We start from the raw sequence: 13,145 nt of genomic DNA, 5'->3' as shown, positions 1-13,145 counted from the left end.
CAGTCCCACATCAGTCTTCCTGCGAGGAGCCTGCTTCCCCCTCTGCCTGTGTCTCTCCCTCTCTCTCTCTGTCTCCCATGAATAAATAAATAAAATCTTTAAAAAACAAAACAAAAATCCACTGTAAGTGGTAAATTCACTTGAAAAAACAGTTTAGCAGTTTCCATATGATCTAGTACTTTCATTTCTAGAAATATGTTCCAAGAAAAATGAAAGCATATGTCTACCCGAACATTCATAGCATTATTCATAGTAGACAAAAACTGGAAAAAGCCCCAAATATCCATCAGCTAATGAACTAAATGTGACATATCCATATAGTGGAGTACTATTCAGCCCTGCAAAGGAATGAAATAATGATAAATGTTAACACCATTAATGAATCTTAGCAACTTTATGCTTGGTAAAAAATCAGATATGAAAGATTACATTTGATTTAATTATATTAAATGACAGAAAAGGGAACTTGTAGAGAGAGAGAGCAGGAGTGCTGGAAGTGGGATTGACTACAAACAAGCTCATGGGGTTTTTTGTGGTGACGGAAATAGTCTAGAACTGGATTGTGGCCATGGTTAGACAACCATAGAAATAAATGTACTGTTAGTTACTGGATTGTACTCTTAAAATGAGTGTATTTTATGGCATATAAATTATACTGCAGGAAAGCCAAAAAAGGAGAATATTAAAAAAATTTTCACTCTAAAATTCATAATTTACTTTGAAGATTACATTATATGTGTCTTTTGTTCTGTAATTCTTAGAGGTAGTGCACTTTCACCAAAATCAATAAAGTCTGATTCATTCTTTTGGCATTTCTTTTAATTAAGAACATTTGGTTTCTTAAGTTAAACTTGCTAGTGCCATATATACATCATGTATGATAGGTATCTGACCCCCATACACCCTGCAAGTCCCATAGGCATGTAGAGTTGGAACTTGTAGTGCTTGCCAGAATTACCGGTATTTTCTAGTCTAGCTATAAAACAGCCTGATGCAAAATCTCTTGCTGCTTTCACTACTTTCAGTATCTCTTTTCTATTTTGCTTGTACCAGTTGAGCTTTATGTTTACTTTATGCTTTATGTTTACTGAGTGTATTTATTTTCAATCCTGTTTATGCCACTTGTCCTTGTTATTAATACATCATTTAATACCATGTAAATCAATAAAATGGTGTTAAAAACAATAGAATTTGTTCTTTGGTAAACTAGATTGTTTTAGACTTGACAAAGGCAACACAAACACTGGTTCAAATTAGGTGTGGATAATTTAAAAGAAAGGAACAGAATTGTAAAAATCTAGAAGGACTTTTTTACATTCAGATTGCTTCACAAATGTCTCTAGTTCATGCTCCATCCTAATGAAACAGAGTATGTGAGAGTGGATGGAAGAAAGAACACTGAACTCCAATCACAAGATTCATGTTCAAAGACAAAAGTCTTCATATCTCATTGAACATGTATTATATTTTAATATACAGACAAGTTGGTCTGGGTGTTAAGTGGTATGAGGAGGTAGCCACTGCCATCCAGGAAGGAGGCCATCACCCTGGCTCAACCTTTCCAAAATCCCCATGTGGTAAGGTTGCTGGGGGGAACAAGATCGACAGGCCCCACACTGTCCCATGCAAGGTGACCGGTCACTGTGGCTTTCTGCTGGTGTGCCTCATCCCTGCCCCCTTGCCCCCGCCCAAGACACTGGCACTGTCTCAATCTCTGTGCCAAGAAGTTACTGAAAATGGCTGGTATTGATGATTGCTACATCTCCGCTAGGGCCTGCACTGCCACCCTGGGCAGCTTCTCCAAGGCCACTTTTGATGCCATTTCCAAGACCTACAGCTATCTTGCCCTCGACCTTTGGAAAGACTGTGTTCATCAAGTCTCCCTATCAGGAACTCACCGGTATCTTGTAAAGACCCAACACCAGAGTCTCCGTGCAGGGTACCCAGGCTCCAGCTGTGGCCACCACATAGTTTTGTACAAGGGGAAAAAAGTGAAAGCCTATTTAAAAAAGAAGAAAAAATAATTTTAAAAAATTTACGGGAGAGTCATCGGTGAAAAATTTGAACTTACCTAAGGGTAATGCACGATTTTAAAAATGTGAGCTTGTGCCAAGATTATATAGAATGTAGAAATGTGAGCAGCGAAGATACTAATCAAAGAGCGGCTTTCTTTGTAGCCATTAAGGTTATGCCCTGGATGAACTGAATGGAGGAAGGTTGCAGGAGTGACGTCACATGAAGAGAATGCTACTCGTGGAGAATTTAGTCAGCAATTGTTCAGAGAGTTGGTCGGTGCCATTTTAGTTGCATCACTGATGTGGTTGAGCTTCTGTCTATGTTCACCTGGTAGTTTTGCTTGGTTTTGCTTGTAATGACAGTGTTCCTTTTAAAAGTTCCAGGATCACAGTGTGCAGTGGTTCTTAACTGGTTTGGGATTATAAATGCCTTTAAGAATCTGGTGAAAGCTATGGGCTCTGTTTCCAAAGTACTTACATACTAGCAAACACATAATAATTCTATAATTTTTGGAAGTTCACAGACCCACTGAGGCCCACAGAGATCCTGGTTAAGAACAGAAAGGAATTCTGTTGTTAATTCTTTTGTGAATTAAAAACTTGGTAGTTTTATTCCAGTGTATTTTGCTATAAATGTGGATTTTCAAGTAATACACAAAATAGGGCTTGTATAGCCAATAATTCTGGATTATATGTGCTCTGTAAAGTGAGACACACCTGTAATCAAGTTGGCAGGAACTTGAAAATAAGATGACAAGTAATCTGTTTGAAATGACAAGAGGTTTTTATTAATGCTGCTATATTCTAGGCATTAAAGCCTTTTAATATTTACCAGTAAGCAATCGGCTTAAGTTACATGGATCTGTATTTCATTTGGCTCTTAATTTTACTTCAAAGACTATGATCTTCAAGTATAATATTTGAGAAAGTAAGAACCATGGTCAGACATGATATGGCTCTAGAGAGAAAGGAGGATGTGTCTACCTTGCTATCTACCTTTCTCCTCTGCTCTTTACTCACCTGCCTTTCCCTGGGAATGGTGCTTGCGTCCCCACTCCCTTTTTTCTTCAGGTTAAATGGGTGACCACATATATTCAATTGTTTGTAAATTGTACATTTGTAAATTGTAAAGACTAACTTTAATATAACTTGGGAGGTGCTAGAAAATTCCATGGTGCTTAAGATAGTTTGAAGTGGATAAAAAAAAGATAGTTTGAAGTGTTTCTCATCTGAAAAATTGCTTTTGGATTTTATTTCCTGTATTATTGTAGCTCAAGTGATTATATTTGCAGGAGTTGTGCTCACGTTTTATGGTATTGTTTCACTGCAGGACCGTGTATATGTACAACAAAATAATGTGGAGAATGTCTACAATTTGGGATTAATTATTTTTCGAGATCAAGTTGTACGTTATGGGTGTATTAGGGATCATCTACGACAAACGCTATTGGACATGATCGCAAGAGAGCGAAAAGGAGAAGTTGTAGATCGGTATAATCATCTTTTTTATATTTCAGTGTTTGGTTTTTTAATGGTTTTTTAATATCCTGAGAACCAATTTAGTGTCATAATCTTATTAAAATAAATAAAAGTTTTATTGCCCAGCACATTATGAAAATCCTCAAAACAATTAAGAAAGTTACCTGGATTTTAACTTAAAAGCACACATGTGTTGTTAGAAGAGACCCTTCTGAGCTTCTATTTAATGTACTTTTTAAAAACAAATCAGCCATTAGTCTTCCCTTTTGGTTTTTCATGTATTTTTTATGCTGGCATTTTGATCCTTTTTTGCTGTGTGATAACATTTTTTGGTTCTCTTTGTCTCTTTAAAAGGCTCTGGCCTAGCTTTCATTCTTAGCATATTTGAAGAAAACTGTTGAACATAGTCTCCAATGACTAAGAACTACTACCCGTTCTGTTAAGTCACGTTGCCTCCCCTTACATGACTGCAGTACCATTTTTGTGACACGCAGCTAAAGAGGCTTAAAGCACGAAAGACTGCTTTCTCTGTGTGTCTGTACACAGAGCAGCTAATAGAAGACTACTTGTAAAGTTTTTGTTTCAGCTTTGGTGCTTGGTCTGGGTTGCCCCAAAGCCATTCAGTACCAAAAAAAAAAAAAAAAAGATAAAAATAATATCTAGGAGTAGCTGTGTGTTGTACTCATTTCAAGCAATATAGCCTCCCTCTCTCCTTACTGCTTTCTGATATTTTTATATTCTATGTTTTTATGTACACAGAGATATTTAGACAAGCTAATTTTCTTTCGAATTTTAAAGTTATAACAGTATGAGAACAATTTGACAAATAGCATTATAGTCAAGATATGTCATCCATTTAAAATTACTCTAAATACTTATTTTATAAGTGAGTTGCTTATGGGAGATGGATCACTCTGATTTTAAAAAAAATGTTCTAAAAGTCTTTCTAAAGCTACTTCTGCTGCATTTTTTAAAGTGAGACTTTAACGTAATTTGATTATCAAGTGGTTTAACTTCTTTTGACAGAGGCGCAATAAGAAATGCTTGCCAGATGTTAATGATTTTAGGTCTCGAAGGACGATCTGTCTATGAAGAAGATTTTGAGGCTCCTTTTTTGGAAATGTCTGCAGAATTTTTTCAGGTAATCAGTGAAAGATATAAATAAATCCTCTCAAGATATTCTGAAAGTTACTAAATGTAGTTACTGATTGAACACTTGGCCTTTTTCTGTTGAGGCCCTTTGGGAAGGAGGGCACAAAAAATACCCGTTAGATACCTACTCCCTCTTCTCACATTCCAGGGAAGGAACCCATTTAAAAAAAAAATAGAGTTTGGACTTTTTACACACATGATTTTTTAAACTATGTGTTATAAAACCTACAAACCTAGAAATAACTTTAATATTTTGTTATATTCACATGTTACAAATTATTTACCATAAATTCACAGGCAGTGCATCACTAATGAAGTCTCACTATTCAGGCTTATGGTAATATAAATTACTAGTAAAGTAAGTATAGAAATAAACATGATCTTATAGCATGTGTATATACTTTAAAGACTATTGGTGAGGAAATTAGAGGTCAATAAGTATAATTGGTAGAATTTTGCAACAGTATAACAAACCCAGAACCAACTAAATTGCTAAAAGTAAAGTTAAACTAGTCCTAATTTGTAATGAAGTTACAAAATATAAGACAGTATTTATAAGATAATGAGGCCTATTCCTGAAAACATCAATTATAGTAGGAGCTCTGTAGTGTAATCAAAATAGATTGAATTGAATCCTAAAAGTTTTTACTCCAATAATAGGGTTTTTAAAAAAATAAATGAATACAAAGTTCTAGTAATTTGTAACAGTTCAGTAAGTCATTAATAAGACTGATTGGATGTATATAGGGATGGATCTCTATGCATTTCGAATCATTTACACAAAGAAACAAAGAATGAACTTGCAATTATTTATTTATTTTTTTTTTTTAATTTTTTTATTTATTTATTTTTTAGTTTGTAACCAATCAGGAAGACCTTTGTGGCTTGCACTGGTGAACCTAGATCATGTTTTATGAGCTATTAATTTTATAATGTAGGAGGCAGACTCCATTTTCCAGTAATACAGCAACTAATACTAGATATTTTTGCAACATTTTTGACCTTCACATTCATTTAATTTTCCTTCATTTCATTGTAGATAAACCAGTGGAAGATTAATTGTCAGGATTCCAAAGTGTAGGGTGCCTAGGTGGCTCGTCAGTTAAGCAGCTGCCTTCAGCTCAGGTCATGATCTCAGGGTCCTGGGATCAAGCTCTGTACCTGGCTCCCTGCTTGGTGGGGAGTCTGCTTCTCCCTCTCCCTCTGTCCCCCCTCCATACACACCCTGTTCTCTATCAAATAAAAAAATCTTAAAAAAAAATAAATTCTAAAAAAAATTCCAAAATGTGCTACAGTGACATGTGCATGCATGTGTATATATACATAATACATGCTGTTTTTAACAGGAGTGAGAGATGGTCTCACCAAGAGTTTTGTTTGGTGTGTTAATGTCTGTTCTTAGAAACTTGATTATTTTCAGGGACTAAAACTACTTTTTGTTAAAGTAGGAAATGTTATTAAATTTTGTACATAGTTTATATCAACATGTCTTCCTTTTTGTAACTCTTAGATATATATTCATTAATCCTATCAAATAGGTTAAAGTCATTTGGATTAACATAGTTTAGTGGAATTTCTGTAAGGCTGGTGTTAGACAAGATTAAGAGTTATTTAAAGTTCTATTTCTAAAACTTTGTGTGTGTGTGTGTGTGTGTGTGTGTGTGTCTGTATACACATGCATACATACTCTTTTGAGACTGGGAGTGGGGTGGCAGTTGGACTTCAGTAACTGGCAGTACGTCAGCAAAACTATGATAAGCATGATGAGTCTTTCTAGACATCATCACACATTAAATCAAAAAAGAATTTCCGACTCTGAGTGGGTCAGATGCTTCATTTTATACTTTTGACCCTTACTGGCAAGTGCTTATTTTTTCTACTATTTGAAGTACATTGGAAAAGTTTGAAAAACACTGCTTAAGAATAATGTATTGATAACTTCTTATGTAATCAGTGCTTTAAAGGATATAATTAAGACTATGTAGATATGTGTGATAAACTATATAAAATGTTAATAGTACTTATGATATTTAGTTTGGCTTATGATGAACATTATAGATACTCAGTTAAAAGCAGAAACACATTTTGCTTCTATGTTTAAAAAAAAAATCATGCTTTTTTATTTGCAGATGGAAAGCCAGAAATTTTTAGCAGAAAACAGTGCTTCAGTATATATAAAGAAAGTAGAAGCTAGAATTAATGAAGAAATAGAACGGGTGATGCACTGCCTTGACAAATCAACCGAAGAGCCAATAGTAAAAGTGGTCGAGAGGGAACTCATTTCCAAGCACATGAAAACCATAGTAGAAATGGAGAATTCGGGCCTAGTACATATGTTGAAAAATGGAAAGACAGAAGGTAAGTGTCAGCAATTGAAATATAATTAAATCTTTATAATTCTAGCAGGTTCTTAGTTAATTTTTTTATTTTCCTATAATTAAAATAGATTATAAATGAGTCTTAGTTATATGTGTCATTAATTTATTAACTTTGATAGAATTTAAGAGTAAAGTTTTACATTTTTATTAATGAGGATTTTTGGTATTTCTTGTTAATTGAGTGGCTCTATTTACCTGTCTTTCATTTTAGTCTCCTCACTTTTTGTGTTTTTCTTAGTCCAGAAGACTAATATTTCTGTCCTTTTTGTGTACAAGAGAGTTAGACTCTCCATTTCCACATACTATGTGATTTTTTTGTGATTCTTTTAAAATCTGACATTCCAATCATAAAATTTCTATAGGCTTTTTTTGGGAATTAGTTGTGATAAGGGTGTTAAAAATGCAAAAATAGTATCTTTCATATAACATTTTAGATAAATTAGTAGATTGATTCTGGGAACTGTGAAGTTATAGGTTTCAGAAAAGGAGAATTGCTTTATAAAAGTACACAGTTTTGAGATAATGGTAGCATTTATTCTTGTTAGCTGTTTACCCTTTTCTCTCCTGAAAACAATACTTTGTGATTTTCCTATGAGAAGTTATAAATAAAAGAGTAAACAGTTAGGTTGTCCTTATTTTTAATTTCTGAAGTTTTACTTTAAAACTATGACTTTAGAAATCACTGATATGCTATTAAAAAAAACAAATAAACATGGTACTCTAGCTGTTTTCCTGGTTCTTAGATGATGTCTTAGTGTTTTAGCTTCTTGCTTCTTATAAAAGAAACATATTGCCTGTTAAGAGTTTGATGGGGAATGAAAAACAATTTTTAAGTGAATAACAAAGGAGAGGAGGGATATGTAAGAGGAGATAAAAAGTAAGATGGTTGGGGATCCCTGGGTGGCGCAGCGGTTTGGCGCCTGCCTTTGGCCCAGGGCGCGATTCTGGAGACCCAGGATCGAATCCCACGTCGGGCTCCCGGTGCATGGAGCCTGCTTCTCCGTCTGCCTGTGTCTCAGCCTCTCTCTCTCTCTCTCTCTCTCTCTCTCTCTGTGACTATCATAAATAAATTTTAAAAAATTAAAAAAAAAAAAGGTAATATGGTTGGAAAAGAGGTTTTCTGTGCTTCCTCTTGTGTAATCCTTGCTATGTGTTTTGAAATAGCTTATATTTCTATATATTTCTTCCTTTAAAGTTGTATGTAAATTTGTTTTTATTAAACCAGAGAAAGTTACTTTTTAAAAAAGACTCTTCTTGGAGCATCTGAGTGGCTCAGTCAAACATCTGACTTGGTATTGGCTCAGGTAGTGTGATCTTAGGATCCTGGGATCAGCCTAGCTTCGGCTCAGGGTGGAGTCTGCTTGAAGTTCTCTCCCTCTGCCCCCCTCACTTCATTCACTCACTCTCTCAAAATAAATAAATGTTTAAAAAAAATTTTTTTTGTTATAATTTATGCCAAATGTGAGAAACTGTAAGATTTGCTGTAACATTGATTACTTTGGACACATATTATTGGTGAAAACTTACTTTTTAATACAATTTGATTTTGAAAGTCACTAAAACTAATTTTAGAAGCTCTTTTGTAAAACTTCTAAGTATTTTTAAACCACAACTTTAGTTTTAGGATCTAAATAGTTGTTAAAATGAAGACTGAGGTGGGTAAATTATAGCCTATCTGTGAAATCTGGACCACCAGCAGTTTGGTTAGGGGAAAAAAATCGAAAGAAGAATATTTCATTGCATATGAAAATTATATAAATTTTTAGTGTCCATAAATAGAGTTTTATGGGAACACAGTCATGCCCATTCATTTATGTGTTATCTGTGGCTTCTTTCTTATTACAATGGCAAAACTGAAGTAGTTGCAACAGAGACCATATGGCCCATAAGCCCATAAAATACTTACTATGCATTTTAGAGAAAAAAATTTCCCAGCCTCCCATCTAGAAACTGCTGTTCTAATTCCATTGTCAAAAGTTCTTGATTATAAAGCTTTTTTTATATCATTGCACAGTTCTGACACTTAGAGTCTCCCAGTAAGTTCTTATTTCAAAGAAATACTAGACATATGGGAAAGCAGTGTTCTGTTACCACATTTTAATCTTGTGAAAAATGATATAAAAAATGGACAGAATCCAGGATTTTCATTCTAAGTAAGAACAGTATAGTGTGGTAAAACAATTTTTAAAATATACGTATTGGCCTAGGACATCACCTGGGAAGTATTAGGGATTCCTCCAAGGAAAATACTAAGGACTGGGAATACATGCTATGAATTTCATATGAACTTTGTCACAGCATGTCATGGATTTTAATTTCATATAAAACTTTATTTAAGATAAAATAAATCCTAGTATATTTTATTTTTACTTACTGTCATGTTGTTGTTTGAACTTTGTGATAGACATACCTAAAAATACCTGTAAGACTTTTAATTGATTTTTATATTTTCCTTATTATGTTGACTACTAATTACACAATAATTCAAGTTATCCTTTTGATAGACATTTTGTAGTATTACTGGGTTTTAGATTAGAATCGTGTAGGAACTCAAAGCTGCAGTTTCCTTTTCTTTTGTGGCTTTTTTATGCTGTATGGGTATCTTCCGTGTAAACTAAAATCTACTGAGAGATTTTATTGGTGGTCTTATCTGAAAGCTGTATTTCATAAGTTGCAATAATAACCATTAAGTAGCCTAATTTTTTTCCTTTTGTTTGTTTTGTTGAGTGTTTTTTTAGTCATTTGTCACATGATCAACAAGTGCCAGTGATGGAAAAATAAGCTTTGAGTTCACAAATTAGAATAAACAGATTCACATTTTTTCTCTTAATTTTTAATGTAGTCGATTTGTATGTTCTTTCTGATTGCAGACCTTGCTTGCATGTACAAGTTATTTAGTCGTGTGCCAAATGGCTTGAAAACAATGTGTGAGTGTATGAGTTCCTATTTGAGGGAGCAAGGGAAAGCCCTTGTTTCCGAGGAAGGAGAAGGAAAGAATCCTGTTGACTATATCCAGGTAAGTGAATACAGAAAATTCTCTTTAAGTTTGTGATAAAGTAATTTTGACACATGCTGGTAAAAAGAACACTTTTACTAAGCTGTATGTATTTTGTATTTTTTACTTTTAATTTTCCCAAAGGAAAGCTAATACGTGTGATTATCCTAGATATTTTAGAATTTTCCGAAGTATGTGTATTTATATTGGAACCACACTCAGCTGCTTCTTTTCATTTATTAACCTGATGAAGACCTTGTTTAAATGGTTTTCAAGAATGAAAGTAACTACTTTTTTTATGCTTTAGTGTTCATATACTTAGAGGTATTAGAAAAAATAACTTTTCAGCTAAATATTTTTGTTCTAAAATGCTGCTCTTTCAGGCAATTTTATGAATAAATTAGGCCCCAAATTTTTCATGTTTCAGTATAAATACTTTTTGGGTACATTTTTAAAAGCTGGTTTTCTGGGCATCCCCGGTGGCACAGCAGTTTAGTGCTGCCCGCAACCCAGGGTGTGATCCTGGAGATAGGGGATTGAGTCCCGTGTCAGGCTCCCTGCATGGAGCCTGCTTCTCCCTCTGCCTGTGTCTGCCTCTCTCTCTCTGTGTCTCTCATGAATAAATAAAATCTTTAAAAAATAATAATAATAAAAGCTGCTTTTCTTGGGCTTTACCTTCAGTCAAGATAGAGAAGGGTGTGGAGAAATAGTGCAAATGTTCTTTAGTTCGTCTTCAATCCCTCATTGCTGACATGTTTTAATACAGACTTATATAATGACTTGAAAAAAATAATAGAGAACCTGTAAGTTTAACACCAAATGCAGCCATTTATTACCAGCAAAGTTAAGATAAACATAACTGATTGTAAGTGTATTGTTTATAGAAAAAAATTATTATAATGTACCCTAAATTTCTTTATTTCTATTTGGAAGGGCTTATTGGATCTGAAGAGTAGGTTCGATCGCTTCCTCCAGGAATCATTTAATAATGACCGGCTCTTTAAACAAACTATTGCGGGTGACTTTGAGTATTTTCTCAACCTCAACTCCAGGTCCCCTGAATACCTCTCATTATTTATTGACGATAAGCTGAAAAAAGGAGTCAAAGGGGTAAGTATTAACGCATTGGAGAAACACAATCATTACACTTTATTTGTAGATTTAAAATTTTATATAAAATTAGAAATATAAAAATAAGGAATTTTGTTGATATAAAATTAAGCCTATTTCTTTGCTGTGCTTAAATGTGTGCTGTGATCTCTGAAAAGGATTGTTTAATATCTGAAATGGTCAAAAGTACTTTGACATTTCATTTAATATATAATTTATATCAGAACCAAACAACTACACAGCCACAATGTTCGACAGTCTTTATGGACTTTGAGGTTTTGATATGCTATGTAGATAATAGGGATCTAGAAGACAACTGTCTGTGGTCTGGAATTTTGCTTGCTGTCATCTGGTTATGGGAGTTCGGTATCAAACAATACTTGGATGCCAAGAACTTGAAGGAGTAGATTAGAATTGCTATGAGAAAGTAGTTTGAAAGCCTTTGATATGTATCTGGGATGTTGGAGCTTACTACAGTGTAGAAAATCAAATATTGTGATCATACATACGGTGGTCTTTTTAACTTATCTTGGAATTTGAGAGAAAAGGGAAAAACAGCAAAGGCCACAGGTTTTCCAGGCAGCTATAACAATGAAGAAACAAACGAGAAAGATCACGATAAAAAGACAACATCCATTTAGTCTTCTTATTTTTAAATATATGCTTAGTAAAATCTGCTACAGTATCATCTTGCCCTTATTTAAAAGATGAGGACAGGGGGCCCTTTTAGTCTTGGAATTAAAACCAATTATTACTCTTCTATTTGCATAACATAGATTTTGAATGAGCTTGCGTGAAAATACCTATCTTTTGCTTATATAAGTGTCTGCCTAAATACTATGGAATAGCATTGGAAGATTCTTTTTTGTGATTAAAATTTCATTTCATTTGTTCTCAGTCATCCTTTAATCTAGCCATTATCCCCTCATTTGCTCCATTCACTTGGTAGCCCTCTAGGGAAGGGAGGAACTCCACTACAGCCCCTGATCCCTGCTGTGCTAGATGAGAATATAAGAATGAGAGTGTGCTACTCTGTGAAGTAGAAGACATGTTCTCAGACTAGATCCCGCCTGCTGATACCTCTCAACCAAACTTTTTATGTTTATTGTCCAAGTCTTATTTTCTATTTTTTTGAGGGGGTAGGGGGCAGAGGAAGAGGGAGGAGGAGAATCCCAAGCAGGCTCCGAGACCAGCATGGAGCCCCACACAGAGCTTGATCTCACAACCATGAGACCATGACCTGAGAAATCAAAGAGTCAGATGCTCCATTCACTGAGCCACCCAGGAGCCCCAGTCTTATTCTTAAATAGTAGATGAACTGTGGTGTTATTTCTTTGTAGAACTAAAGTTTTATAATTCTTAAATTGTCTTCTACTTCATTTTGCAGCTAACAGAACAAGAAGTAGAAACAATATTGGATAAGGCAATGGTCCTTTTTAGGTTTATGCAAGAAAAAGATGTATTTGAACGTTATTATAAACAACACTTGGCAAGGAGACTTCTCACAAATAAAAGTGTTTCTGATGACTCTGAAAAAAATATGATATCTAAGTTAAAGGTAAGATGTATATGAGCTGGAGTGACGTACCTAACCAGTGTTTATCAAATGATTGAACACCAAAATGTGATTAGGAAATATGTAGTTGATTTTAAATACATATTTTTATAAGTTAATAAAGCTAGATTTTTTGAGCAGGTTGCACTTAGATTTGTTTAGGTCCTGGAACATTCAGAGTTTGCTGGAATTTCTCATGGTGTGGCAGGATACATTCATGGAGATCTGGGGGAGGATTAGTGCAAGAGAAATGGTGAAGGGAGTATCACCATTTAGTTTTATTTCACAAAATGTGGTCTATAGACTACTATACTCCTATCACCTGAGTTGCCTATTAAAAACCTAGAGCATTGGTCTATACCTTTAGTGAGGTGTATTAGAATTTCCAAAAGAGTCTGAGAACCTGCATTTTAAAATAAAATCCTTGGAGTATTCTTAAACACACTGAAGTTTGGTAGCCA

General features: G+C 34.4%; 1 protein-coding gene across 5 annotated transcripts in view; it reads left to right on the top strand.

Moving 5' to 3' along the window:
- Positions 1-13,145, top strand: part of CUL3 (cullin 3) — an 87,335-nt gene that overhangs the window by 55,422 nt on the left and 18,768 nt on the right. For all 5 annotated transcript variants that reach the window (XM_077868980.1, XM_077868982.1, XM_077868979.1 and 2 more), the window contains 6 exons: positions 3,346-3,506; positions 4,521-4,635; positions 6,776-7,004; positions 9,895-10,040; positions 10,953-11,129; positions 12,517-12,687. In XM_077868980.1, coding sequence (XP_077725106.1) covers positions 3,346-3,506; positions 4,521-4,635; positions 6,776-7,004; positions 9,895-10,040; positions 10,953-11,129; positions 12,517-12,687 — 999 coding nt within the window. The remainder of the gene's footprint in view (positions 1-3,345; positions 3,507-4,520; positions 4,636-6,775; positions 7,005-9,894; positions 10,041-10,952; positions 11,130-12,516; positions 12,688-13,145) is intronic.

This window comes from Canis aureus, chromosome 24 (assembly GCF_053574225.1).
Source record: "Canis aureus isolate CA01 chromosome 24, VMU_Caureus_v.1.0, whole genome shotgun sequence".
Taxonomy (NCBI): Eukaryota; Metazoa; Chordata; class Mammalia; order Carnivora; family Canidae; genus Canis; species Canis aureus.
Note: the sequence above shows the minus strand (reverse complement) of the source record. Positions and strands in the feature narration are given on the sequence as shown.